Source organism: Bactrocera tryoni, chromosome 1 (assembly GCF_016617805.1).
Source record: "Bactrocera tryoni isolate S06 chromosome 1, CSIRO_BtryS06_freeze2, whole genome shotgun sequence".
In the NCBI taxonomy this organism is placed as follows: domain Eukaryota; kingdom Metazoa; phylum Arthropoda; class Insecta; order Diptera; family Tephritidae; genus Bactrocera; species Bactrocera tryoni.
In genome coordinates, this window is record NC_052499.1 from 35,096,619 (window position 1) to 35,124,169 (window position 27,551).

Consider the following 27,551-nt stretch of genomic DNA (forward strand, 5'->3'; position numbering starts at 1 on the left):
TCAGATTCTGTGATACCATTGATAATCAGAATTGGTTTGCAATTCTGACAGCTAAGCAATTCTGTCTTGGATTCCACAACACCCCTGAATATGTTGAATTCAAAAATTCAATGGAGCCTATACTCGTACATTATTTCCTTTACAGAGGTTAAGGAGCTTATTTTCTGAATCCAAAATCAATACTATGTTTATGTTAAAATATTGAAAACAATGCTTACATTTAAAATAATTTTTATTCCTTGAACAGGATATATTAATTTTCTCCTCAAGCAGGAGACGTCGGAGATCCTATAAAGTAGTTGATGCGTTCAGAAAGACTGTTTTAGAGATGCCTCAATCAGAGTGATTTCGCTCTCTAATCCCGAAATATAGTATAAGAGGCAATTGTCGTAGAGCTGACAATTATGGCGAGCCGATCACTCATATGATGTACATAACATGTCTCTATAAATGCCCATGTTACATTCTCATATACATACATTGATAAATTTAAACATAATATATGTAGGAACTTATTTGAAAGAACAAGAACAAAAGGAGACTGCTTCCATCTAGACACAATGGAATTTAAGAGACTTCACCAAGGCCCGTAAACTGAAAGCAAGATGGGAGACTATATTTGGAGGTTATTAAGCGAAACTTCTACGGAACATGAGAGTAAAATGAAATTGGTAATTTTTAAACATTTGAAGTCTATTTTTAAATGTCTATTCTAAGAATAAAAGGATGACCAGTTTTTATTTATGTATATGTAAAATTTTTGTGTATTTATATTGAGTCGATTTTTTCCATTTTACATAAAAGCAAATTCAGAAATATTTTGACACAAAAATAAGCCATTTAAATTGTCCGATCGACAAAGATCTTTTTATGCCTTTAAAGTTACAAAAATTGCACCTTTGAATGGTATTAGGGTATTATAGCTTTGGTGTATCCAAGTAAGAACATACTCGCAAGTACATGTATTAGAGTGTTTGTTACCAATCAACCAATATTAATTACCCTTAATCACTTCAAATAGAACTTTCTGTAGGTCTCTCATTATCCATATTTTTATGTAGGGTACACGTAAATGCACTAAAAGTACATCCAATGAAAGGTAAATATAGTCTAATGATTAAAAATACAGGATCTACCCTGCCAGAGGGAGACTTTTATTTACATTCGAAAGATTAAAACAAGAAGAGCTTGCCTCCACTTGGCCTTTCAAATTTGTTTCAACTTATGATATAGAGAAATGACTGGAGAACTTTAATGATATTTAATGATCAATTTTAGTGTAATAAAAGTGCAAATTTACGAAAATTACATTTCGATTGCTTGTAGAGTTAACAAAACCGCTCTAATTTATCGCTTACAAAATTACAAGGTAACTTCAGATCAATACTTTATTGTTTTCGATAGCGGCAGAGCGAGAAATCAGCAGTGACGGATAGTCGTAGTAGTACACTAGTGGCGTGATTAAATTCCTCTAATTGCAGTTTAGCATTTAGTATTCCTGTAGCGGTAAAGGTGGCGTGGTCATTTTTGCCGAAATACTTACATATATGCTGCGTACCTGCGCAGTCCATCGCACTGTGTAGTTAAAGTTTTGATTTTTGTAACTTACTCAATCGGCTGCTAACAAAACACATTGACAAACCTATTGAATTGCTTATGCTTACGCCTCACTGACGCTGTAACAAACTTCACTTTATTTATTTTTTCTTCTATATAAATAATTGCATATTTTCAAATCCGTTGTTATGCCTCAACAGACGTTTATTAGCATGCGCATCACTGTAGTTCCTTTCAATTCAGCTATTAGCAATTTTATTTTATTTCATTCCGTTTGTTTGGCTTGTGGAATAGTAGCACTTCTGTCTCACAGCCATGCAAATCAAATTCATGACCGCAAACAAACGAACCGACCAATTAGTGAATATTCTGGTTTTAATGCACGCAAACATGTTGCTTAAGGGTTTTCATGTTTTCTTCATCCAACAGTTGTTTGTTGCATCTTCTACCAGGGAGTAAGGTTGTATATGAACATGCCTGTACTTAGGCCTAAAGTGATCCAAGTTTGTTTCTGCAGACACTGCAGCTTAAGACTCAATTAAGAGGACTATTCCATTCATAACTTTTTAAAGATATGCATATATTTTTGAAAAAATTCAAATCAACGACTAGTTGATTTTCATATTTGGAATGATTTACTGATTGAGTTCAATTACGTTCAATCGAAAAGAAATTGAACCAGAATTAAATACTTACGCCACGCTTGATATGTATTAACCGGCCTCTATAAATATACTAACACCGACTTCCAGTCCCCATCCTGAAAATAAGAATCTACGTTTTCAAGCGTCAGTCTAAATACATACAGCATAAAAATTGTTTCTGGAAATACTATACACGGCTTGCATTTATTAATTGGCAATAACATTTAAAATTCGGTTCCGACCGCTGTTTCCGCTTCCCTATTTATTTTATATTCGGATTGTGTCTATTAAGGGACAATGTTATTTTTCGATATACCGAAATCCCGACGAACAAAACAAAAAGCTGCAATCCATAGCTCTACAAATTCTCTCATATTCACGTGTTATTATTGCAGCTAGTGCAGTTTGTTACACACAAACCACTCGATAACTGCAGCAAACTTTCGATGTGAGTTTTGAGGAAATATTTCTAAAATTTGTGTGAAAAATTGTTGAAGTGCTGGAAATCATGTAAAAACCCTAAACTGGTTCTAGTAGTTATAAGCATACATATTGGGTAGTCGAAAATATTTCTGATCAAACATCAACTTATTATTTTATATTTATACTAATAAATGTACCATTTCGATTGACCACTTTTTGCCATTTTTCACTAGAGACATTATTCCATCAGTGTAAAACTTTCATCAGTGCTAATCGAAATTTCGAAATTTCCACAACGGAAGCGAGCGAACCATTGTTGTGCTACACGAACTGATACAGCATCGTCTCCGTAAATTTCACAAATTTCATTGGTGGCTTGCGTGGCATATACAAAAAATTCAAAATATAACGAATTTCATCATTATTTTCACTCGTTTTTGAATAGCTGTAACTTTTTTTCAACTTTCCCGAAATCTCACCCTTCCAGCAATATATGGTATGACACAACGTAATTGGAAGCACTGGAGATATACGACTGCAACGATATCTATTGACTAAATACGATAAGACTTTTTCGATTACCCAATACATAGTTACATATTTACGTATTTAGATTTAAGATTACATTAAACAATTTCAGTTGGTTTGCTAATTGGATATTAGATATTATAGTTTTAACACCAATTAATAAGCTGTATTTGACTGAACCAACTACCCACATCGACCTGAATTTAAGCTGCCGAACTACCGATTCGTAGGCATGCAGCCGGTGCTCTCAGATATGGAAACAGGATATATGTATGTATGTACGTACAAATGTTCTCGCATTTATCTAAGCTTTAATTCGCATTTCAAACATTCACTTACTTCTCTCTTCCCGTGCTAAGCGCATTGTTGCCCTGTAGAGGTATTCCATTGTGCAACCACTCGACGCCATCGATCGCTGAACCCGTGGTCGAACAGTTGAAAATTGCCATTCCGCCCGAATTGACAATTTGCACTTGCGGCAGAATATGCACCGACACATATGAGTTAACCAGCAGACGGATTTCGATGCGCTGCTCGCCGAACTGATTCGCTGCCTGGCACACCTAGACAAAAAAAAGACGCAAAAAATGAAAGTAAAGAGAGTTGTTTCCATATATGGGTAGGAAAACATAGAAAATGTTGTAAAATAAGCTCTCGCGTTGAATGGCAACATGCCACTTTAAATTGACAATTTCCGTAGCAAATTACACAGTTTTCCACAAGTTGGCGTTAATGAGATTCCTAACTCGATTTCCACTGCAAAGTGTTGGTGCGTCGTTTGAGACCCACTGTAAGGTACACGTTTGAGAGACTCTCGACTTCCACATCAATTGAGTTGTTTTCAAAAGTTCTCGCTTTTATGCTCCCATAACTCATTTTCTCTAGCTCAGCGTAGAGGAGCCCCATTTCTTAAGTTGAAGGCGCTTTGCAGCGCTCACTTACCCATTTGCCGGCATCCCGTTCGTCAGCGTTTTTGATAAGCAACAGCGTGCGTGACAGTATCACACGCTGCGAAGATGGAATTGGGTACAATGCTGATGAATCCGAAACACGATACCATCTGCAAGTAGAAAATCACAAAAGTACCAGACGTTAGTAAAGTGCCATAGAAGTAAGTAAAAGAACGAAATAAGAGTAAAAAATGACCTTCGAATGATTGCTTCAAAATATAATTTTACGGGCTGTGCTTGCGTGCGTGTGTATGGAAAAGTAGAAAACTGCAGAAAGTAACTTGGCAAATATCCATATTATCCTGAGCGTGCGTGCAGCACCTGTGTGCGCCCCTGCATATGAATATAAAAAACCAGGTGTATGTGCTGTGGTGTCTGCACGACTGCAACCATGACAATGAATTATTTGCCTCATTGTCAGCCGAACAGTTGCTCCTCAGACGGATGCGTACAAAAATACCCACATGCACACGTTATCTGTTTTCACTGCCACTGGCAGTCTATCTCCCGTGAGCAATTCGTTTAGCCGAGTTAATATGCATTTATCTGTATGTTTCCTCTTCCTCTTTATACTCTCGCAACATGTTGCTACAAAGAATAATAGTTTTGTTCACCTAACCGTTGTTTGTACCACTTAAAACAAATATTTTGATGCAAAGTGGTAAAGATATGTGGTTAGCAGTTGAGCTCTTTGTTAGACCTATAAAACGCCATTAATCGAAAACCTTAAAGTGCCATAACTAAACTTCGCAATGAGATACAAAGCTGTAATTAGGTGCAACGAATCGCATTAAAGAGGGCATCTGCGGTTAAAAAAGTGGGGAGCCCCATCTCCTAATAGGTTAATGTGCATATCTCCAAAAATATTAATTTATTTGAAAATATACGAAATAATATTCGAGTATGTGATAAAATGTTCGGTTACATCCGAACTTGGTTTTGCCTTACTTATTTTATTTTGTTGTCACCTTACCTTACTCAGTTTGTGTGTGGAAGAGTGGTTTATATCATTGCCATTTTTATAGTGATTTATTATAACAAATTTACAACTCGCAATATATCTGCATGTAAACTATTGTACATCATTATGTAAATTAAATGTTAAATGTTTTCGAATATGCCTTTTCGAATGCCTGAAATAATATAGAAATTCGCATATTGGCTTCGTTCTGCTTAAGCGTGTTCAGTCTTTTCTTTTGAAGAATGTACATCTAAGGTATTTCTAAAGGCCGTATTCTTAATGTCTCGTTAGTGGTCCTTTGTCAGTTAAGCTCTGGTTAACCTTGCCGAAAAAAAGAGCTTACATCAACCAGAATTGAACTGATAGATGGCTGCTAACCACACATTAAAAATCGGTCCCAAGTGTTGTATATTAACCGTTATCTAAAAAAAACACTTAACGAACCTTGAAGAAAACGAGCCTCCTCGTTATCATGTTCTTCACAAATTTCATTTCTATAAAATTGATTATTGACTTAAAAGTTATTTAGAGCTATACATTATTGTAATCTTCAAAAAAAAACGATTCTAACCAATCAGACTCACTCCTTATAAGTTTAATGCCTCCTTTGCGTATATCAAAATTTTAAATTCCTCAAAGAACTTCTGCAGATTGGAGAAATCGGACCATAATTTTCAAGTCCCTAGATACCGAAGATTTTTTACCGAAAATATTGGGTAGTCGAGAAAGACTTTTCGTAATTTGCCAATAGATGATGTCGCAGTCGTATATCTCCAGTGCTACCAATCGCATTGTGTCACGCCTTCTAGTGTTGGAAAGGGGAGATTTAAAGCTTCATTTAACCAAAAAAAAAATTAAATTTAGGAAAGTTGAAAAAAGTTACAGCTGTTCAAAAATGAGTGAAAGTAATGAAGAAATTCGGTATATTTTGAAATTTTTGTATGTGCCACGCAAGCCACCGATGAAATTTGTGAAGTGTACTGAGACGATGCTGTATCAGTTCGTGTAGCACAACAATGGTTCGCTCGCTTCCGTTCTGGAAATTTCGATTAACACTGATGAAAGTTTTACACTGATGGAATAATGTCGCTATCGGAAAAATGGCCAAAAGTAGTCGACCAAAATGGTACATATTTGTTTATCTATTTATTAGTATAAATATAAATAAACATATGTTAAAAGTTTATTGGAAATACGAAAAGACTTTGTCGACTACCCAATATATGTAAATTAATCTGTATTATAAAAATGTGTCCTTGTATCAAGAATATGTAGATAAAATCAAAGGTCAATACTTCCCTACCGATATACAAACTTTCGCACTTGACTTTATACCGTATATATCGGTTAAAATGTAAAGTATCTTGTTGAAACTCAAAAAGTATTTTTTCAGTCAATAGCATATCGTATTGCCAAAAAAGTCGTGTAAAGACTACCTTTAACCCCACAACAACTACTAATAGCTCTTCAAGTCGTTGTTTCTTTACTCGCTTCTGTTCTCTTGACAAAAAAAATCCATGTAAAAGCAACAACAAATTTATCGAGTTCGTGCAAGAGAGTGTGCGAATACATCATTAAGGTGGTATAGCCGCTATCTTCAATGTTATTATACCAAGTTTTGTTTTGCATAATTTACTATTATGAATGGTTCAAACAAATGAAAATACAATTGTATTATATTCTCCTATTTTTAAAACTTAGGGTTGCAGTAAAAAGTCATTCAAAAATCTTTATATTAAGCATGTGGAGGCTAAGGGAAGTATTGGTCCGATTCAACCCATTTTTGACACACAGACATACCAATATAAGAGAAGTATTATCCCTTAAATTCAGTTATATATATCACACAGTGACCGACATTCTCGATCCAAAGTCAACTTCAGGTACCGGGGTATAAATATTCGGTACCTAGAAGCTTGGTGTCATGTGTAGTAGTCGGTCTTTGACCAAGTATCCTCTGGGTAGCCTAAGAACATTCGTTTGAAGGCGAACTAAAGTGAAAAGACGAAACATCCCCTCCGCAGGGTTCTGCGCTGGGTTTGGGACCCGCATTGTAAAAAATGCATCCAATGAAACATAACAATCAGCCTCGGGTGAGAAACATTCCTTTTAATGACGACCATGGCAAACAAATTAAGGATTACGGTTTGAGGGCATGCACCTGGAATGTCCGGTCGCTTAATTGGGAAGGTGCCGCTGCCCAGCTGGTTGATGTCCTCGTGAAAATAAAGGCTGACATCACCGCAGTCCACCAAATTCGATGTACGAAACAAGGACAGAGACGAATAGGTCCTTGTGACATTTACTACAGTGGCCATATAAAGGAGCGCAAGTTTGGTGTTGGATTCGTGGTAGTAGAGAGACTACGTCGCCGAGTACTGTTATCCACTCAGGTGTATGAACATCTAGCCACAATACGCATCAAACCGATGTGACCAAAGATGCCTTCTATGAGCGCTTGGAGCGCACTTATGTATATCAAAATTGGTTGGACCGCAACAATATCAAAATCTCGCTTGGCGACTTTAACGCCAGGATGGACAAACAAGGTATTTTTGGCACTACGGTTGGTAAATTCAGCCTCCATGATGAAACATCCCCAAATGGGTTGAGGCTGATCGACTTCGCCAGGGCCCGAAATATGGTTATCTGTAGTGCTAGAGGAAAACCACCAACCGGATCGATCATGTTGTCATAGACGGAAGAAACGTCTCCAGTGTTTTAGATGTGCGTACGCTCCGAGGTACTAACATTGACTCGGACCACTATCTTGTTGCAGCAAAGATTCGCATCTGCCTCTGTGCAGCAAGAAACGCACGTCAACAAACACAAGGAAGGTTCGACGTCGAGAAGCTGCAATTACAACAGACAACAGAACCATTTTCTACTCGACTTGCACTCCTGCCCTCTGAGAGCACTCATCGACAACTCAGGAATAAGGGATCTGTGGAACGGCATTTCAAATTCCTTACGTACAGCTGCAACCGAAACAATTGGTTTCCGGAAAATGCAAAAGAACAGCTGGTACTTTGAGGAGCGCCGTGTCGCGGCGGAGAGAAAACAGACTGCCCACTTCGCAACGTTACGATCGACCACAACACGTGCAGAATGCGATAGATACCGAGAGTTGAAAAGGGCAACGAGACGCATTTGCAGACAGAAAAAGAAAGAGGCCGAAATGAATGAGTATAAAGAGTTTGACAAGCTGGCCGACAGAGGTAATGCTCGAAAAATTTACGAAAAAATGCGGCGACTAACAGAAGGTTTCAAGCCACGAGCATACTCTTGTAGAACCCCCAAAGGTGATCTAGCGACCGATGCCTAGAGCATACTAAAATTATGGAGGGAATAGTTCTCCCGCTTGCTGAATGGCAGTGAACGTACAACGCCAGGAGAAGGTGAACTCGATTTCCCAATCGATGACGATGGAGCAGACGCTCCATTGCCCGACCATGAAGAAGTTCGAATAACAATTACCCGTCTGAAGAATAATAAAGCGGCGGGGGCCGATGAATTTATGGCCGAGCTATTCAAACACGGCGGCGAAGAACTGAAAAGGATCATGCATCAGCGTCTTTGTAAAATATAGTCGGAAGAAAGCATGTCCAATGATTAGAATTTAAGTGTGCTCTGCACAATCCACAAAAAAGGACACCCCACAATTTGCGCCAACTACCGTGGCACAAGTCTCCCAAACTTGGCGTATAAGGATCTATTGAGCGTATTGTGTGAAAGATTAAAGCACACCGTCAACAAACTGATTGGATCTTACCAGTGTGACTTTAGAACTGGAAGATCGACAACCGATCAGAGAAGATATTCACCATGCACCAATTCTTGGAAGGTACAGTCCTTTATAAGAAATTACAACTGCTGGCGTACGCCGATGATATTGATATAAGTGGCCTCAACACCAGCGCCGTTAGTTCTGCTTTCTCCAGACTGGGCAAGGAAGCAAAGCATAAGGGTCTGGCAATGAACGAGGGCAAGACGAAATATCTCCTGTCATCAGACAAACAGTCGTCACTCATTATTCCCGTCCTGCTAAATGGTGCAGAGGCATGGACAATGACAACATCTTATGAGTCGACCTTACGAGTTTTCAAGAGAAAATTCTGCGAAAGATTTATGGTCCTTTGCGCATTGGCCACGGCGAATATCGTATTCGATGGAACGATGAGCTGTATGAGATATATGACGCCATTGACATTGTTCAGCGAATTAAAAGACAGCGGCTACGCTGGCTAGGTCATGTTGTCCGAATGGACGATAACACTCCAGCTCTGAAAGTATTCGACGCAGTACCCGCCGGGGAAGCAGAGGAAGAGTAAGACCTCCACTCCGTTGGAAGGACCAAGTGGAGAAGGACCTGGCTTCGCTTGTTATATCCAATTGGCGCCACGTAGCGAAAAGAAGAAACGACTGGCGCGCTGTTGTTAACTCTACTATAATCGCGTAAGCGGTGTCTAAGCCAATAAAGAGAAGTACGTGCACATATGTATATACATAGGTATCTAGAAAAGCTGCGCCGTGTGTGTGCGTTGTATAGTTATTATTTAACGATTTGCTTCTTACCATAATTTGAGGAAAATAGAAAAACTAATAAATACATTCCCACGGATTAGGAGATCCACAATGCCTTATAAGTATCAAAGCAATAATGAAGGGCAAAGTTCGGCTGCAACTAATATTTTATACTAATGCTATTTGCAAGGTACCAAGCCGAGGAGATACTTACAGTTATTGTCATAATTTTATAATACAAAACTTTCCACAATTATTCAACATGTATGTATATTCGAAGAAAATGAATGAATTATAATCAATTATACATAAGTCACAGGCTCACTTAGTTTCAACAATACAATTTGCTTTGTTTCCGAAATATTCAATTTTCCCGAGTAAACTGTAGTTTATACTATACGTACATTATATACATTTTTTAATTGAAATTGTTTATTATTTACTTAGCGCCTAGGGTTTTTATTACCTTGATTTCATCCATTTTAGGCGCAAGAACACTTTCTTATAAGCGACGCTCTTTAAGATACTTCACATGTGGATCGGTATATACCGTATAAAGTCAACTGGAAGTTCGAAAATACTATATTTCTATTAAGTAGATCGGAGCTAGAAGAAGTATTGAACTGATGTTTACGATTTATGGCATCACAAAATACTATTTTTTTATGATCCGATTTCGGCAACTTTCAAACGATAGATGTAATAACTTAAATACAATTTTATTGTGCAAAGTTTAATTTCGATAATGTCATTAGCTCCCGATTTATAAACTGTAAAGTAAATGAATCATAAGAAATTTAAAGTTGTGATATTGGCGGCAAATTGTGAATCAGGCATAGCTGTAGAGCGATTTCGTCAATTTATTCAACATTATATAAGAAAGTCAAAATATTGTAAAGCACCATTTCGTTGAAATTAGTTAAGTGCTCCTCAGATATACGATTTCACTTTTGTTCAGCGCTTATTTTTAAATTTTAAGTGTAATTTAAGGCTACAAAGTTTTATTTTTCTGACATAATTATTTAGCGAGTTATTACATTTTTCAACATAATCGTTATATGGGAAGTGAGGAAAGGCTAAGTTCGAGTGCAACCGACAATTTTATACTCTTGCAATTTGCAAAAATCAAAGCCAGGGAAATACTTGAAGGAGTAAAACCAATCACATAGAGTAAAGTCAGCAGGATGTTCGAAAATCCAGATATTAGTTATATATGGGCTATGCCAAGTTTTCGCTCAAAGTTATCTCTTTTGGGCACAAAAATAAACTGTTCTGAATAAAACACACTATATCATTTTCATTGGTATAATTCAAATATTGGCCGATATATGCGATACAAAGTCACCCGAAAGTTCGAAAATCTTTATATTAAGTATATGAAGGCTAAGGGAAGTATTGCTTCGATTCGACCCATTTTTGACACACAGACAAACCATAATAAGAGGAGGATTATCCCTTAATTTCAGTTATATATATCACACATTGACCTACATTTTCGATCAAAAGTCAACTATAGGTACCGGAGTCTAAACATTCGGTACCTAGGGCTTGAACAGTTTTTATTTGGTTTAAAAATTGTTTGGTCATAAGGTGGCATACACTTAAGATATTATTCTTGCAAAGTTATCACGTTATATTAATTGCTTCATGATTTGTGTACTGGAAACTGAACGAACTTAAAATTGTGCGATATGGGAAGTAGGCGTGGTTGTGGTCCAATTTCATCGATTTTCAAAGTGTAATATAAGAATGCAAAAGAAATGCTACGTACAAAATATTGACGAAATCGATTGGTCACGACCTGAGATATGAGATTTCACCAAAAAGTGGGCGGTACCACGCCCATCGTCCAATTTTCCCAACAGCTTCAATAACGCTCTCTCATCCCATCTCGGTGGTAAAATTTAATGTTTCTGGCGTATTTAGTTATTACTTTATCATGCTTTTAGTAGTTTTTAACAGTACCATTATAAGAAGATCCTCCGATTTCATAAATTTACACCCCGTCGGTAGAAGTTCTTATAAGACTTGCACACACCAAATTTGGTTGTTAGCTTAAATGGCTTAAGAGATATATGCATTAAACTTGTTTAAGGGCGGGGCCACGCCCACTTTTTCAAAAAAATTTTCCCACAGGTGCCCTTGACTTCTGCGATCCCCTGTGTCAAATATGAGTTTTATATCTTAATTTAGTGCTTAGTTATGGCAATTTATAGGTTTTCGGTTAATGGCGATTTGTGGGCGTGGCATTACGCCCATCTACGAACTCGAACTACTTCTTTTGTACCAAGAAACCTGCACACCAGGTTTCATCAAGATATCTCCATTTTTACTCAAATTACAGCTTACACGGACGGTCGGACGGACGGAAGGACAAACAGACAGTCAATCGGATTTCAACTTTTCTCGTAATCCTGATAATTTATATATACATACATATATAACCGTATATCTATCTCGATTAGTTTTATGTGATACGTACAACCGTTAGGTGAACAAAACTATAATACTCTTTAGCAACTGTTTGCAAGAGTCTAAAATCGCTCCACATCGCAACTATTCGTGGGCTTTTGCCATTATACTCGTATGGTGCTCGTTATTTGTCGAATTTCTGAAAATGTCGAGCGTTCATTTTCCTTACATAATGCCCAAGTGTCAACAAGACAAAGAACTACTCGAAGTTATGAAAATATTGCTGCCATTCAGGCAATTTATATTTTCTGAAGACCGCAATTTGCCGATTCCAAGACGTTATCAAGAATTGGCGCTGTCTCAAACCACAACCTAACAGATTTTGAGAAAAGATTTGAACTTGCATCCGTATTAAATTGTTCTCACTAAATTGACAGTTTGGTGTGGATTTTGGTCCAGTGGAATTATGGGTCCGCACTTCTTTCGAAATGAAGCTGGTGGCACCGTTACTGTTAGTGGAGAGTGGTATAGATCGATTATAACCAACTTCTTATTGCCGTAATTAGAAGAAGTTTATCTGGTCAACATCTGGTTCCAATAAGACGGGGCTACGTGCTATAACCTTAAATGAGAACTATTGCGAGAAAGGTTTAAAGATTCGATTGTTGAAGTTGTGATTTAACACCAGTAGACAACAACTTGTGGGATCATTGGCCTTTAGCAATAAACCAGACTATTCGAGCTTTAGAAGTTTATATTGAAAGTGCTATTCATGACGTACAACTTGATTTAGTGACAAAAGTACTCGAAAATTGGGTTCACCGCATTCGTTCCTGCAAAAGTAGTCGTGGAGGTCATTTAATATGTCACTCTAAATAAAAAAAAAATTAAATTTCTTCAACAATTAGTTTATTTTTTTTTTTAAGAAATTATATCACTCTTATAGGAAAACCTATGATAGACCTATGAACAAGTTGTTGTCAAAATATTATACCTGTATTACTAGTTTTTGCAAAAAAATTCAACATTAATTATTGGTCGAATTATTGGTGAAATCGTAAATGAATAGCAATCAAATTGGGATTCTTATGAATTTATATGTATATTATTTAGTTTCATTAATATGTTTTAATCGCGCCAACGAATATTATTTAACGATGATTTTATCGTTAAATGAGAACTATGCTAAACTCAACCAAAGTCTAAATTATATTACATTGAGTTCAAGTGGGAAACGTCAACCAGAGAATGAAAATTCTTTAATTAGTAATAGGAAATTTAGACCAAGTCCAATTCCATTCATATCCACTTGCCGACTTTATTACATTAAAAAGTCGCAAAGTCAGGTGGAAAGTCGCAAATCATTGTATATGCTATATTGGGCAATAGAAAAAGGGACGGGCTGATTTCTCTAACTTTTGACATTGCCCAGGTATATTCAAGTGTATATTTTCAAGCAATTTATAAACTCATACACTGACCGATATATTGAGTTTAGGGTCTTTTAGAATAAAGAAATCATTGAACTATACTATGTGCAATATTATACGTTCAGTTAATTTTGTTAAGATATCTTATACAAACTTGTATATTGACCGATTTTTGCAGTTTAAATCCAACCGAAAGTTTGAAAATTTATGTTATGAATAACATACGAGATATAGGGGTACTATGGACCGCTATTATGTATTTTTGCCATCACCAGTTATAATTAACAGAAAAAGCTGTTCTCACAGTTTACCTGAGGTACCTTAACCTTACATACCATCGCCGCAATAATGGAAACGGATAATCGAAAACCCTGATATTGGTTACATAAGGAATAGGAAATTTTCACCCGATTTTATTCATATTAGACACAAAGACGCACCGTTCTAGGAAACCACGCTCACTCGATTTAATTAACGTAATTTGCATATTGGCTTATATTCGAAAGAAAAAGTTAGCTGGAAGTTCGCATGTTTTTATATTTGGTATATGGTAGGGTTAATAATTCCCTTAATCCGATTCAACCCATTTTTGACGCACGAACATATTATTATGAGATAAGGATTTACAGACATACCTATTTGCGATAAATAGTTCGCAACAGGAACCTTTGTGCATATATTCGGTACCTGGGGGCTTGATTTTTGGGCATAAGCTAGTACACTTCCTAAATAGTACTTGCACAAAGTTTTACCCGGATACTTGTACATTCATTGGTGCACAGTTTGTGTTCTCGGAAGTGAAAGATTCAGACAAAATTTAAAATTGTGTTATATGAGAATAGGCGTGGATCTAGTCCGGAATTTCTGTTGATCATTTAAATATATATAACCCTTTTAGGTGATACAAACAACGGTTAGGTGAACAAAACTATTATACTCTGTAACAACATGTTGCAAGAGTATAACAAACATACACATGCGCTTTTTATGATATCAACCACACACCACTGTTTTCGGGTTCTCTACTGCGGTAAAGTAACGTGAGGAAACATATGATTTTCTAGTTATTGGTATGTGGATGTGTGAGTCTTCACTTTAGCCCAATTGACTTAACATTCAGTTGCGCTGCGCACGTGCTGAAAATGTTGAATAGGAAAATACTTTGGCTTTGCTGGCGTACCTTTTGCATAAAGTAAATCTGTTGCAGATTAAGCCTAAGCAGCATTTATTGATTTCCAAATTCGTTGGATGTCGCATATCCATAAGTATGTGAAGGTTAAATAACGAGCATTTGCGGTAAAAATAGGTGATTTTGCACAAATCTTCTACCTCAGGTTAAGAAATTGAGATTAAATTGTGCAATATGTTGCACAGTGTATACAAATTATGTTCAGGAATCGATTGTTTGTAACTCGTTAAGTTTATCCATATACACATGCATATACTTATATATGGCTACATATATGTATATTATACAGATCTGAGTGATCAGGATGAAGATACGAGGTTATTTCCAATTCCCTGACTGCTCTGTTTGCAAGATGGAAGTTAAAACGTTTTATACCATGCCTGTCGGATAATAGTGAGTTTTCCTTAGGAAATTAATTAAGAATTATATATATTTATAAGTTTCACAACTCGGATTCATTCAAGTAGCTGGAGTATTATAATATTCAGCTGCGCTCGAAAACCAGGTTCCTTACTTATTTTTATTTGACGGACATCTTTCTTCCAAATAAATGTTGGCTGAAACAAAAAAATTTCATTTATTGCTCTATATAGGCAAGAATGTGAGTTTTAAATATACTGAAATTTGAATTTAATTCTTCCGTAGAAGGAACAATTTCATGGCCACATTTAAGCCGAACAACCAATTGCTATCAATAAGCAAAACACTGCTAGGCAAACAATCTTTTATGGCACCATCAATCTGCGCCCAAAATGGTTTCGAAGTAAGCAAACATTTTTTTTATAATTAATAATAAGCTGCTGACCACAAAATAATAGCGTTGCCGCAAACAAGTGACTTGAGTCCATGTGGCTAGCTGCACTGTCGGCACGGGCAACCTTTATTCAACGGAGAATACTATCATCATTAACTTAAGCTAGTTGCCTCCCATTATGCATGTAAGAATATGTGGGTCTTTATGGTATTTTATTAGTCCCATTCATGACCTGTACGTGTGCAGATCCCTTACGAGCTAAGCTATGACGGGTTAGCAACGAAAATAAACTAAACGTTACTTGCTTTTGCCCAAATGACACTTTGGTGGTGGCGAGTTCATTATTTCTTTTTGGCGAACGAATTTCAAATATGTATGTATGTATTAAAAGCACCTAAAGAAGTACGAGTAAATATACACATTTAAGGCCACATTTAGACATAAAACATTTACTATGTAACTAGAGAGAAAATAAAATTCTATTAATGCCTCTAGCTAAAGATTCGTTACCATAAAACACATACAGGCCAACCGGCCACCATTGCTTAATCAGCAGACATCCTAAATATAATATTATTCATTCTTCATAGGAAATACATATTAAAAAAAGCAAATTTCCAAAATTTTGAAATCGCTTTAATAGTTTTTACTGAAAACTCGATTTAAAAATATTTGTATAATAATTACTTATTATTTATAAATAGATAAGGTGTATATAATAATGATATTAGAAATTCATTGTAATTCAATTGTAAAATAGATAATGCTAATCCACACAACTTACGTCAGTCGATATACTACATATGTATTTAATAGTCTTAAAAATAGTCTTAAAAATCAATAATGATTTTGAGAATAGAATAGATTCAAAATCGTTTTCATCGTAATACATATTATATTATTCATATATGTTAATTATTATTTCATCATAGTGCGTTAGAATTCATTGAAATCGATTACCTGAAAGCCAAACAATATGGAATAAATGGATGAATTGTTCGATGAGTGACTACTGTTCTCATATAGTATATTTATAGTTTCGTTGCTCAGGTTAATAATTGACAATAATATAATAATGTATCGATAATTATATGAGCTAAAATTAAAAGAAACAAGACAAAACGTTGACTTCGGCTGGACCGAAGCTATAATAAATACCCTTGACTGGGGCTATCATAAAAGAGTATAAAAAGACCTTTAGGTTATGTTATATTGGGCCGATCTCAACAATTTCTTATGAGAAAGCAAGAAAAAAATGTATGCCAAAATTCATTTTCATATTTCCGGCGTCCGTTTTTAGCGTTAAATACGACATAAAACTGTTCATTACAACACCAAATAATTAAACAAATATCCAAATAATCTCTTTTATGGTGACTTACGTAAATATAGGAAAAGGATTTCCCTGGATGTTGCACGGCAAATGGACATCACTACCACGTTCCACATGTACTTCCATTACTGGCTTCTGAGTGGTGCGAGGTGCAAGATTTTTGCTTAGCTCTGCAAATCACAACAAAAATTGCTCAAAATATATTTAACTCTCTTCCAAGTTAAAATTATAGCAAATTGTTCTCAAACATTTAAATAGGAATGAAAGGGTTTGATATTATTGGATCGAAGTAATTTAGAACGAAGCTGCCAATTTTGTCAGCCATAGAATAAATATATAAATTATATATGTATATTAAATATTATATAAATGTATGGAGATATATTTAACTTTTGTTAATCGGTTAGACACAAAATTTCATTCGTGTAACTGCATACCTTTCACCTGCAACATTATAGCATCACTGCGCTGCTTTTCCCCATTCAGTGTGTTTGTGACCAGGCAAGAGAACTTCACCAAGCTGTCCTCTGTGCGCACCGAGCGTATATAGAGGTCTCCATATGACGAGAGTACCACATAACGTCCAGCTGCATCAATAGATTGATCAGAAAGTTATTGCTTAGATTAACTTGTTATTTTCAGTGCTGTTATGATTTTTATATAACAAAACATAGAAACACTACACGTCAAACACTAAACAAAAACTAATAAACTAATAAGAACAAGTAAATAAATAATATTTCGGCCTTTTCAAGGCTTATGTGAAATTCTTATTTATACGTTAGTACATATATCTTAATAGAAAAAGCTCGACAAAGTTAAAACACAACACAGCACACTTATTAAGTGATCATCCAAACTTTTTCTCACCATTTCCATAGTAGGACTTTTATTATGTTTCAAAATGGGCGTTCGTCACGATAATAGCATTTCATTACCGTTAAATTTATGACAAACACGCTCCCTTAAGGTCAGAAAATAATCTCTGGGCCCAGAAAGGAGGAATACCATGAACGCGTAAGCAAATTATACACTCGTGGCCACGCAAAGCTTACCACTGTAGGTAGGAGTGGTAGGTAGGAGTGCAGCCCTATCGGGCTCAATTAGCACTTGATGTGCCATTTTGATTTCTTAAATATTTTTAGGTCTTTTTGGTTCGTTCGTGATTTTCTTCAATTTTGTTTCTTAGTTATTAGTAAGCTGAAGTAAACTTTATTATATGGTCTAATTATAGTTTTTAATTTATTACTTTTAATACATAAAACACAAACTAGCTTTTCTGTGTTTGTACAAAATCGGTAGATTTTATTGTTTTTAAAGTAATAAAGTGACTGAGTGAGTAAAGTTTCAATTAAATTAAAAATATCAGTTTTTCATCGGATGTCTCTTACGTTTCTTAACTTCCAAATGATTTTATCTTTAGCTGATTGTGTTGTGTTTGAAATGTTTAATATTTTTGATAAATAACACGTCATTAACTTCTTTCTAAATAAAAAATATTCAATACCGCAAAAAGTACTATTATAGAATGTTGTCCAGTACGCACAAAACTTGAAAATTTTAAGTGGCATGGTTTGCGTGGCCACTTGTGTATGTTCGATTGTATTGATTTTACATAATCAAGTTACAGTATGTTTTGTGCGTTTACCGTATTGAATATTTTTGGTTCATATAGTCTGTCCGTAGTTGAAAATGTAACATCTATTTATCATATAGATGACAATGGAATAGATTTTCCATTGCCCGACTACGATAAGGGTCGATTAGCAATTACCCGCCTGAAGAACAAGAAAGCGGCAGGGGCCAATAGATTGCCGGCCGAGCTACTCAAATGCGGCAGCGAATAACTGACAAGGTGCATGTAGCAGCTTCTTTGCAAGGTATGGTGGGACTAAAGCATGCCCGACGATTGTGGGACAATAGCTAATAACTCCTTTCACCAACCAAACAGTCATCGCATTCGCTACTTGGCTAGCTCGTCGCTGTTGTCAGTCACAACTTTTAAGTTGTAGATAATTTCTTCTATCTTGGAATCAGCATCAACACCAACAACAATATTAGCCTTGAAATTCAACGCAGAATCACTCTTGTCAAGAGGCGCTACTTTAGACCGAGTAAGCAATTTAAAAGTAAAGGCCTCTCTCGATGAACAAAGACCAAACTCTATAATATGTAACACTGCTACATAGTGCAAAGTGTAAGTTAATAACACCAGTGATATGTACTATGAACATATCTATTATCTATGTATGTATGTAAGTACATACATATATAAATAAAAATGAATCGTCAGAATGTATGTACGCGCATAACTCAATAACGCCTGGACCAATTTGGCCAATTCTTTTTCTTAAATGTTCGTTGAAGTTCAAAGATGGTTTTTACGGCGAGAAAAATTCGAATAATTTCCGGAAAACCCCTAAAAACAGCCTTTTTCTTTTTCCCATACAAACGTTACAATAAAAATGAATGTTTGTTTGTTAGTAACACTAAGAGAACGGTTGAACCAATCTTGAAATTGAAAGGTTGTTTGTTGTGGATCGGGAAAGGTTTAGAAACAGAATACCTTATACTTTTATTGAGGAGAAGTCGGATAATTGGACAATTCCAAAAAGTAACATTTTCCATACACATTTTTTTCAATTTCTGTTTGTTTTGTTTTTCAATATTTTGATTTGTAAATTATTTGAATTGTTCAATTGCGGTCGCTTGCTTTTTTATTCCGGCTATCCAAAGGAAAAATTATTGAAAATTATTCAGTGAAAACTTTATGTGTGTTTCACACAATGTGATCAATTGCATATTGAAATTTGTTACGAAGCCACGAAGAGGTCGCGCTAATATTGGTCGGCGTTCTTTTTGCCATCAACGTATGGCAGCCCAAGAAAAGGCAAGAAGTACTCCCAAAATGCGATGACATACGTGCGGAATTATGGATCGCGGTCAATCAGCTAGCGATGGTAACGATATCACAGCACGACTTATTAAACAATAGCTGCGATGTTTGATGGTCTTTATCTTGAAGCAACCTATGGTATATATGGTGCTGTTAGATGCTGAATGTATTCTGTTGAGTAGCAAAAAAGAGGTTTGCCGCACGCACACATTCTTCTTTGGATGGTGGATGGTGGTTACACCAGATCAAACCGAAGAACTCATTTCTGCGGAAATTCCTGATTCAGAGATAGATCCAGAATTATACGAAGTGGTGAGAACCAATATGGTTCATGGACCTTGCGAACCTTACAATCCTACTTTGGTTTGTATGTCTGACAATAAATGCACGAAACACTACTCATGTGCTTTTCTTTCGGGAACGGAAATGGGAAATGATGGAAATTAACTGTATCGGCGTCGCTCACCAGACGACAATGGCAGAACATTTAGCATTTAGAGGCGTAAATATCGACGTTAACAACACATCGAAGTTGACAACACATGGGTCGTACCATATTCGCCGCTTTTGTCTAATTCACATTCAAAACTCATGTCAATGTTGAATATTGCAGATTGGTGAAATCGATCAAATACGTTTGCAAGTACGCCATCAAAGAAAGCAACATAGCGGTTATTGGCCTTGAACGATATGAGATCAGCAGTATCAAATGGGTCGATATGTGAACTGCAATAAAGCGCTTTGTAGGATATTTACTTTTGCAATTCATGAAAGTTTTCCGACTGTTATGCGTCTCGTGGTTCAACTTCGTTTAAGTCATTGCGTATTGTGAATAGTACAGTGTGTGCAACTTTTTGAGAAGCATGCCAGCAGTTGCATTTGCTGGAATATGATAATCACTAGAAACAGACGAAAGACAATGCGATAGTTATTTCGCATGCTGCCGAAGTTCGCATACTTTTCGCGAAGATCATTTCGACATATCAGCCTTCAAATTCGCGTTAATTATGGGATACGAAAAAATGACATTGCCGATGACATTTTACATTGTATTCGCTAAGAATTGGAAATGTGCAAATTTCTTCCATACTTCTTTCTTTCAATACTTCCAGTGGTTTGATATCAATTTCACCTCCCTTTTGTCAATTCACTTCAACGGAAGATGAATTCATCACGAATGTTTATCCGAACATTGGTCAAATTATCGTAACTGCAATTGTTGCCAAAAATACCGATGTTAACGATGTTATTCTTAAACTGGAAGATTCAAAGTCAAATTCCGGGAGGTTTGCGCTCATATAAATCGATCGATTATCTTGACAAGGAAGACGAAACCGTAAAGTATCCAGTGGAATTTCCAAATTCTTTGGAGAGGCTTGGTATGCCGCAGCATCATTTGCGTTTCAAAGTTGGATCTGTCATTATTATGTTTCACAATCTTCATGCGCCGAAACTGTGTAATGTAACCCGACTGATTATGACGCAGTTATCGAATACAAGGGACAGTTATTTTAGCTCAAACGTATTCAAATTCCAGGGAGAACTGGCTTTGCGTTGACAATCAACAGAACACAAGGAAATCGGCAAATGCTATGTTTTTTCACAGCCAGATACGTGTTGACGAGTTGGAAACCCATCTTCTCTGTATATTTACGCACCAGAACAGAAATCAAAAAATTATGTTTATTAAATTGCGCTACATTAAAAAAAATGTAGAAAAATCGAAAATAAATCCTTTTCGACATAATACCATTTCAACTTTTTTTCCTTTCAAAACACATAATTTCACGCAGGACAACGGCTGCGGGGTCATCTAGTTTGTCATAAATATGTAACATGACACTTATGGTGTCCGTCTTAAGTAGATTGGATATGTAGGTTTTAGAATGTAAGATGAAACATTGTATTTTGCTAATACGGTCCGCCTTAAGTGGTCCCAAGATGCAATTCATAGATTCTAAGATGAACCTTTCCACTTATGACATTGGTCTATCTTAAGTGAATTGTAGATATACTTCTTAGAATGTAAGATTAATAACCGTATCTAGACTTAAGCAAAATATTGTATTTAAGAAAACGAAATAAAGAAAAGAAAAGAAAAATTGCCCACGAAAACTTAACCCAGTTATTAATTTGTACATATGTGATCTGGTCTACGAAAAGGGAGCTAACGTGCGAAAACTAGTTTTCTGGGAAACAGCTGTTAAAAATAAACAACTCGTTTCGTCAGTTTCTCGTTAAGGCTTCAAGGACGTCCAGTAAGTGTCGTTTTTGGTCGGAATATTATTATAGTTCATCGTGTAAGTTGCTAGAGTGGAACATTTAAAAAAGTAACACTGAAGAAGTGACGTTTACTCTAATACCGCGCAGCTGCTGTTGTCTTGTGTTCATTCGTCTCTCTTTCCGGATGTCAGTTGTACATCTATCACAATCTTCGCAGCGTAGTTTCGGATATATCTAAAGTAGATATTGTGGCTCCATTGCCGAAAGATTTGCCATCGAAGAAACGGAAGGCAAAAACTAGTGAAGATGTTCTCAAACCAGACGAGGAACCAGGTCCATCTTCCTCAGGATCAACACGTAAAAAGATCTCAAGGAAAACGACAACAAAGAAAAATACATAAACTACTCAGCATTATTATTTTTGGCGCATAATACGTTTTTCTAGTGTATAATCATGTCTTTATAGCTTATAATTCAATGTATTTTGTTCATTACAAAAAAATTATATTTTTTCGTATTTTTACTCTTCTTTCTCTACATTTTTAGGGAACTTTCAAACAAGTTATGACTTTTTGGATTCTATCACGTGAAAAAGCATCTCATCTTCCATCCGAATCAACTAAAAAGTGAAAATTGATTTTTTGACACCTAAGCCCCCTTTCCGTAGACCAGGTCACATATAATGAAATCATCTGATGAGTCGGACTTAGGAGCGTTCGATAAAAGGTTTTGCGGAAGATTTTTTGTTTTTTGAAGAATACGGCATTTTTGAATGGCAATCATTTTTGACGGGAAAGTGTTGAAATATTTGTGTAATAAACATTTTAACCTACTTTTTATTGATGACATTGGTTTTGTCACCTACTATTTACTTACTGCAATGATTTTCACATTTAAACTGTTGCCATTCACACTGACCTTCAATTGGGGAAAATGAATATTGATTACCCAATGGAATATGCGTTTTAAGATAAATCGTTTAAGCTAAAATCCGCTCCAATGAATTTCATTATTTAATCATTTCAAAGAATGCACGTTTATATCGTAGAACAGCATCGGTAGGTGAAACCAGGACATTACCAGCAAAAAATAATAAATGCAGACCAGACATCAAGCCAGGGGACTGTGCGTCGAAGTACGCATATACAGTATATGTGAGTATGTTAAAGAGTAGCCGACTACGCATTTTCACATGGAAAAAAGATTTCCCAATAAATGTCAACTGCAATGCATTTCCGCCTCACTACACCAAAAAACAGGGACAATGTATTGATCACCAGCCCATCCCATAGGCACCAAGAGTCATCACTGCAACATACTTACGTATAAATTCGACGTACCAGTAAGAACTCTGAATCGACAAGTCTTAACAACAACAGTAGAAAGGCAAAATAGTATGGCAGTATTCGAGGAGACACAGTGCAATGCGAAAGTGCAGCGCTAAATATAACAAACAGAAAAGCCAAAGGTGTGGGTGTGTTGCAGTTCATCCGGAAGGGTTTCGAGCATACATTTTGCACAGCGGATAAACAAGCGAACAGCGCTGTACATCGTTTAAGTTTGACACCGGAATGAGGTAAACATGCAATTTATTATTTAAATATATTACATACATATATTACATATATTGTATACTAGTTTTATGTACTACAAATTATTGAAGTTAGAAGTTGCGGGGTTATCATGCGATTTCGGCGATTTCACGAAGTCGTAGGAGGTGTCGAAAAAATTCCTTTGATATTGCTTCAGCTGTTTTGGAGATATATAATATATTGTACGTTAAACCTACTAATTGGCGGGGCGAAAATTACTTTTTACATGTTCTCAAAGCACATACATATGCGTTCACCCAATACGTTTTGGTGTACCAATTTATACAATTTTTGGTGTCTAAATTTGTGGTTTAGTTATGGCTTTTTATAGGTTTTCGATAAATGGAGTTTTGTGGTCGTGGCAGTTTTTAGATTCCGCCCATCTACAATACAGCACTTCTCATGTAGCCAAGGAACAAGTATACAAAGTTTAATCAAGATATCTTACATTCTGCTGAAGTAACAGCTTGCACGGACGGAGAGACAGACATACAGACACTCGAGTTTCAACTTGTCTACCATTCCGGATTTCCTGCCATGCGTTGTGAACCCGGCAACAACAACAACAACTATGTAGCAACTTGTTGCACGAGTATAAAAATTAATTTGTATTGAAATCAAAGATGTCTCTGATTTTCTCCAATTGAGAAATTGACTACTCAGAAATAGGCCTCAAGAAGGGAAGTCGAAACAATTATCCTTATATAAAATTATTTCAAACTATTCTAATTGAATAGGTATTTTAACAGCATTATACCATCGCGGATTCTAGAGTGTATCTTTTGTTTGTTCTCTTTTCGAGTTTTCCGATTCCCATAAACAGTTATTCATGGCAATCGCATGTTCACACCGCGATCGCATTGTTATCTTTTTCAGATCATATGATCAACGATTTATATTATTTCATGAAAATGTATTACGTTTTACAGTGTCAACATCCACTCATCTTACGATTTTTATAGTTTGCTAATTGATGTCGAAGAACAACAAAGCAGCGGGGCCAATGGATTGGCGACCGAGCTATTCAAACACGGCGGCGAAGAATTGATAAGGACCATGCATCAGTTTCTTTGCAACATATGGTCGGACGAAAGCATGCCCAACGATTGGAATTTAAGTGTGCTATGCCCAATCCATAAAAAAGGAGACCCCACAATCTGCGCCAACTACCGTGGGATTAGCCTCCTCAACACCGCATATAAGGTTCTATCGAGCGTATTGTGTGAAAGATTAAAGCCACCGTCAACAAACTGATTGACCTTATCAGTGTGGCTTAGACCTGGCAAATCAACAGCTCGACCAGATATTCACCATGCGCCAAATCTTGGAAAAGACCCGTGAAAGGAGAATCGACACACACCATCTCTTCGTCGATTTCAAAGATGCTTTCGACAGCACGAAAAGGAGCTGCCTTTATGCCGCGATGTCTGAATTTGGTATCACCGCAAAACTAATACGGCTGTGTAAACGGACGTTGAGCAAGACCAAAAGCACCATCAGGATCGGGAAGGACCTCTCCGAGCCGTTCGATACCAAACGAGGTTTCAGACCAGGCGACTCCCTATCGTGCGACTTCTTTAATCTGCTGCTGAAGAAAATAATTCGAGCTGCAGAACTTAATCGAGCAGGTTCAATCTTTTGTAAGAGTGTACAGCTGCTGGCGATTGCCGATGATATTGGCGGCCTCAACACCCGCGCCGTTAGTTCTGCTTTCTCCAGACTGGACAAGACGAAATATCTCCAGTCGTCGCACTCGCGACTTGGCTCTCACGTCACTGTTGACAGTCATAATTTTGAAGTCGTAGATAATTTCATCTATCTTGGAACCAGTATAAACACCACCAACAAATTACTGAGTAGGCAATTGAGAAGTTCTCTCTCGACGAACAAAAGCAGAGGCTTGGACGATGACAACAACTGATGGGTCGACGTTGCGAATTTTCGAGAGAAAAGTTCTACGAAAGATTTATGGTCCTTTGCGCATTAACCACGGCGAATATCGTATTCGATGGAATGATGACATTAACATAGACATAGTTGAGCAAATTAAGAGATAGCGGCTACGCTGGCTAGGTCATGTTGTTCGAATGGACGAAAACACTCCAGCTCTGAAAGTATTCGACGCAGTACCCGCCTGGGGAAGCATAGAAAGAGGAAGACCTCCACACCCTTGGAAGGACCAGGTGGAGAAGGATCTGGCTTCGCTTGGATAATCCAATTGGCGCCACGTTGAGAAAAGAAGTAACGACTGGCGCGCTGTTGTTAAATCGGCTATAATCGCATAAGCGATGTCTACGCCAGTAAAGAAGAAGAAGAAGAGTTGATGTAGATTTAACTAAAATAAAATTATAGCAAACAAAAAATTTATTCTATAATTTGTTTATAAGTACATGTAAGTGCTCTACATTTGACTTCCATAGTCCTTTGTTCCATCATTTAATTTAATTAAAAACCTTTTTTTAAGATTTTAACAAAAACGTGTAGAACAAACGATTTGAGTACGACAGCTAATTAGAAACGAAAATGTTTTATATGCAAAAAGATACTACTATTAAAAAATTGTTTATTTTCAGGTGGTATGTTGTTACTTAACCCTTTTACTTTAATACGGCTTCACATCGATTGCGAATGGACGTTATAAGACTCTGACAGCGCACCACTAGTGTTGCTTGCCATGCCGTCTTAATTTCATCAAAAAGGACATCCATATTTGTGATATTTTTGAAACCTACAGCTTTTTTGACATCAACCCAGATGTGTTCTCTTCAGGACCTCAAAACATTCATGGAATTTTCGACAAAAAACGTTTGTGTTAATTTTTCCGTATGCTTTGGATTGTTATTTTGTTGGAATTTTCTTATACCAGTCAAATTCTTTCTTAGTCCATGACAGAATGACATTTTTTAGGATGTCGACGTATTTCTCCTTTTTGTAAATTACATCAATCGTATGGAGCGGACCTATACCTTTTCAGGATAAAAATTCCCACGTCATGATTGATCCTCCACCATGCTTCACTACGCGTGAAACATAGCGAGGATAAAATTCTTGATAGATGCGACCAAACGCCGTGAAACTGTTTTCTTGGATATTTGGACATTATATTCGTCTTCAGTTTTACGTAGAATGTCAGTGGAACTCATTTTTGGGTCTCTTCGGCGATGGTAGTAATTCAGCGGTCTATTTCTGTTGAAGTTTTTTGGGTTTTTTCTTTGCGTGTAACATTGGAAATGGTTTTAAAATTCTGTATATGCTTAAGGACATTGAAAATAAATTTTTTGATCTGATTAAAAATTTCTTTGTGCTTCTTTCCAGACTGACGAAGGTTAAAAATGTAACCAGTAGGGCAGGTGTACCGCTGCAGCCTTTTCTCATTAAAAAAACTTGAATAAAACATTTCAATGTATTTTAAACCACATCTTTGAAACACATCCTTACCAGAAATCAATAACATTATTAATAAAAATTAATACCTTGTGGAATTCTAATTCTTTAAAGAACTGTTTCTAATTAGGTGTCGCACTTAATTCGCCTTCTATATCGTAACGCATTTACCATTTGGGTAAAAATTAACAGAACTTCAATTGAGCGAATTTAGTAGTACATAGAGTAACACAAACAATGTAAGGTTTTTAGGAATATAAATAACGGTATACCAAAACATTTAATCATTATACTCATCGGCACCTTACAAAAAGGGAGCGTTTCTAGTTAGCTGTCAACAGCTGTATGTAGGTAAAAACGTAACTGTGCCAACTGTGACGAATACATTAAGGGTAAACTGTACAAAAAAATGTCAACACCAAAAATGCAAAAGAAAAACTGATACCAAGGAAAATCTTTACATATACATAGTACATATGTTCATAAACAAACCATATGTACATAAAAACGCCAGTGTGTATTCAGGATTGTACCCGATGTAGTACTCACCAACATCTGATAGATCGGGCAGTAGTATCTCCTCGCCGCGATGCCAGCTGGACACCTTGACATACGGCCGCACATAGTCCGGAATAGCGCACTTGATCAACGCTGAATTTCCCAAATAGACTTCGGTATTTTCCACGTGCACATGAAACTGGCGGCGAACAACTGCAAAAAAGAAAATGAAAATTCAACAACAACCGAAAGA

The 27,551-nt window shown here is 36.5% G+C and overlaps 1 protein-coding gene across 5 annotated transcripts in view; it reads right to left on the reverse strand.

Moving 5' to 3' along the window:
• The window catches only part of LOC120778030 (Down syndrome cell adhesion molecule-like protein Dscam2), a 158,879-nt gene that overhangs the window by 70,183 nt on the left and 61,145 nt on the right, over positions 1 to 27,551 (reverse strand). For all 5 annotated transcript variants that reach the window (XM_040109713.1, XM_040109706.1, XM_040109720.1 and 2 more), the window contains exons 5-9: positions 27,350 to 27,511; positions 17,143 to 17,292; positions 16,755 to 16,875; positions 4,095 to 4,212; positions 3,492 to 3,715 (exon numbers count right to left, since the gene is read on the reverse strand). In XM_040109713.1, coding sequence (XP_039965647.1) covers positions 3,492 to 3,715; positions 4,095 to 4,212; positions 16,755 to 16,875; positions 17,143 to 17,292; positions 27,350 to 27,511 — 775 coding nt within the window. The remainder of the gene's footprint in view (positions 1 to 3,491; positions 3,716 to 4,094; positions 4,213 to 16,754; positions 16,876 to 17,142; positions 17,293 to 27,349; positions 27,512 to 27,551) is intronic.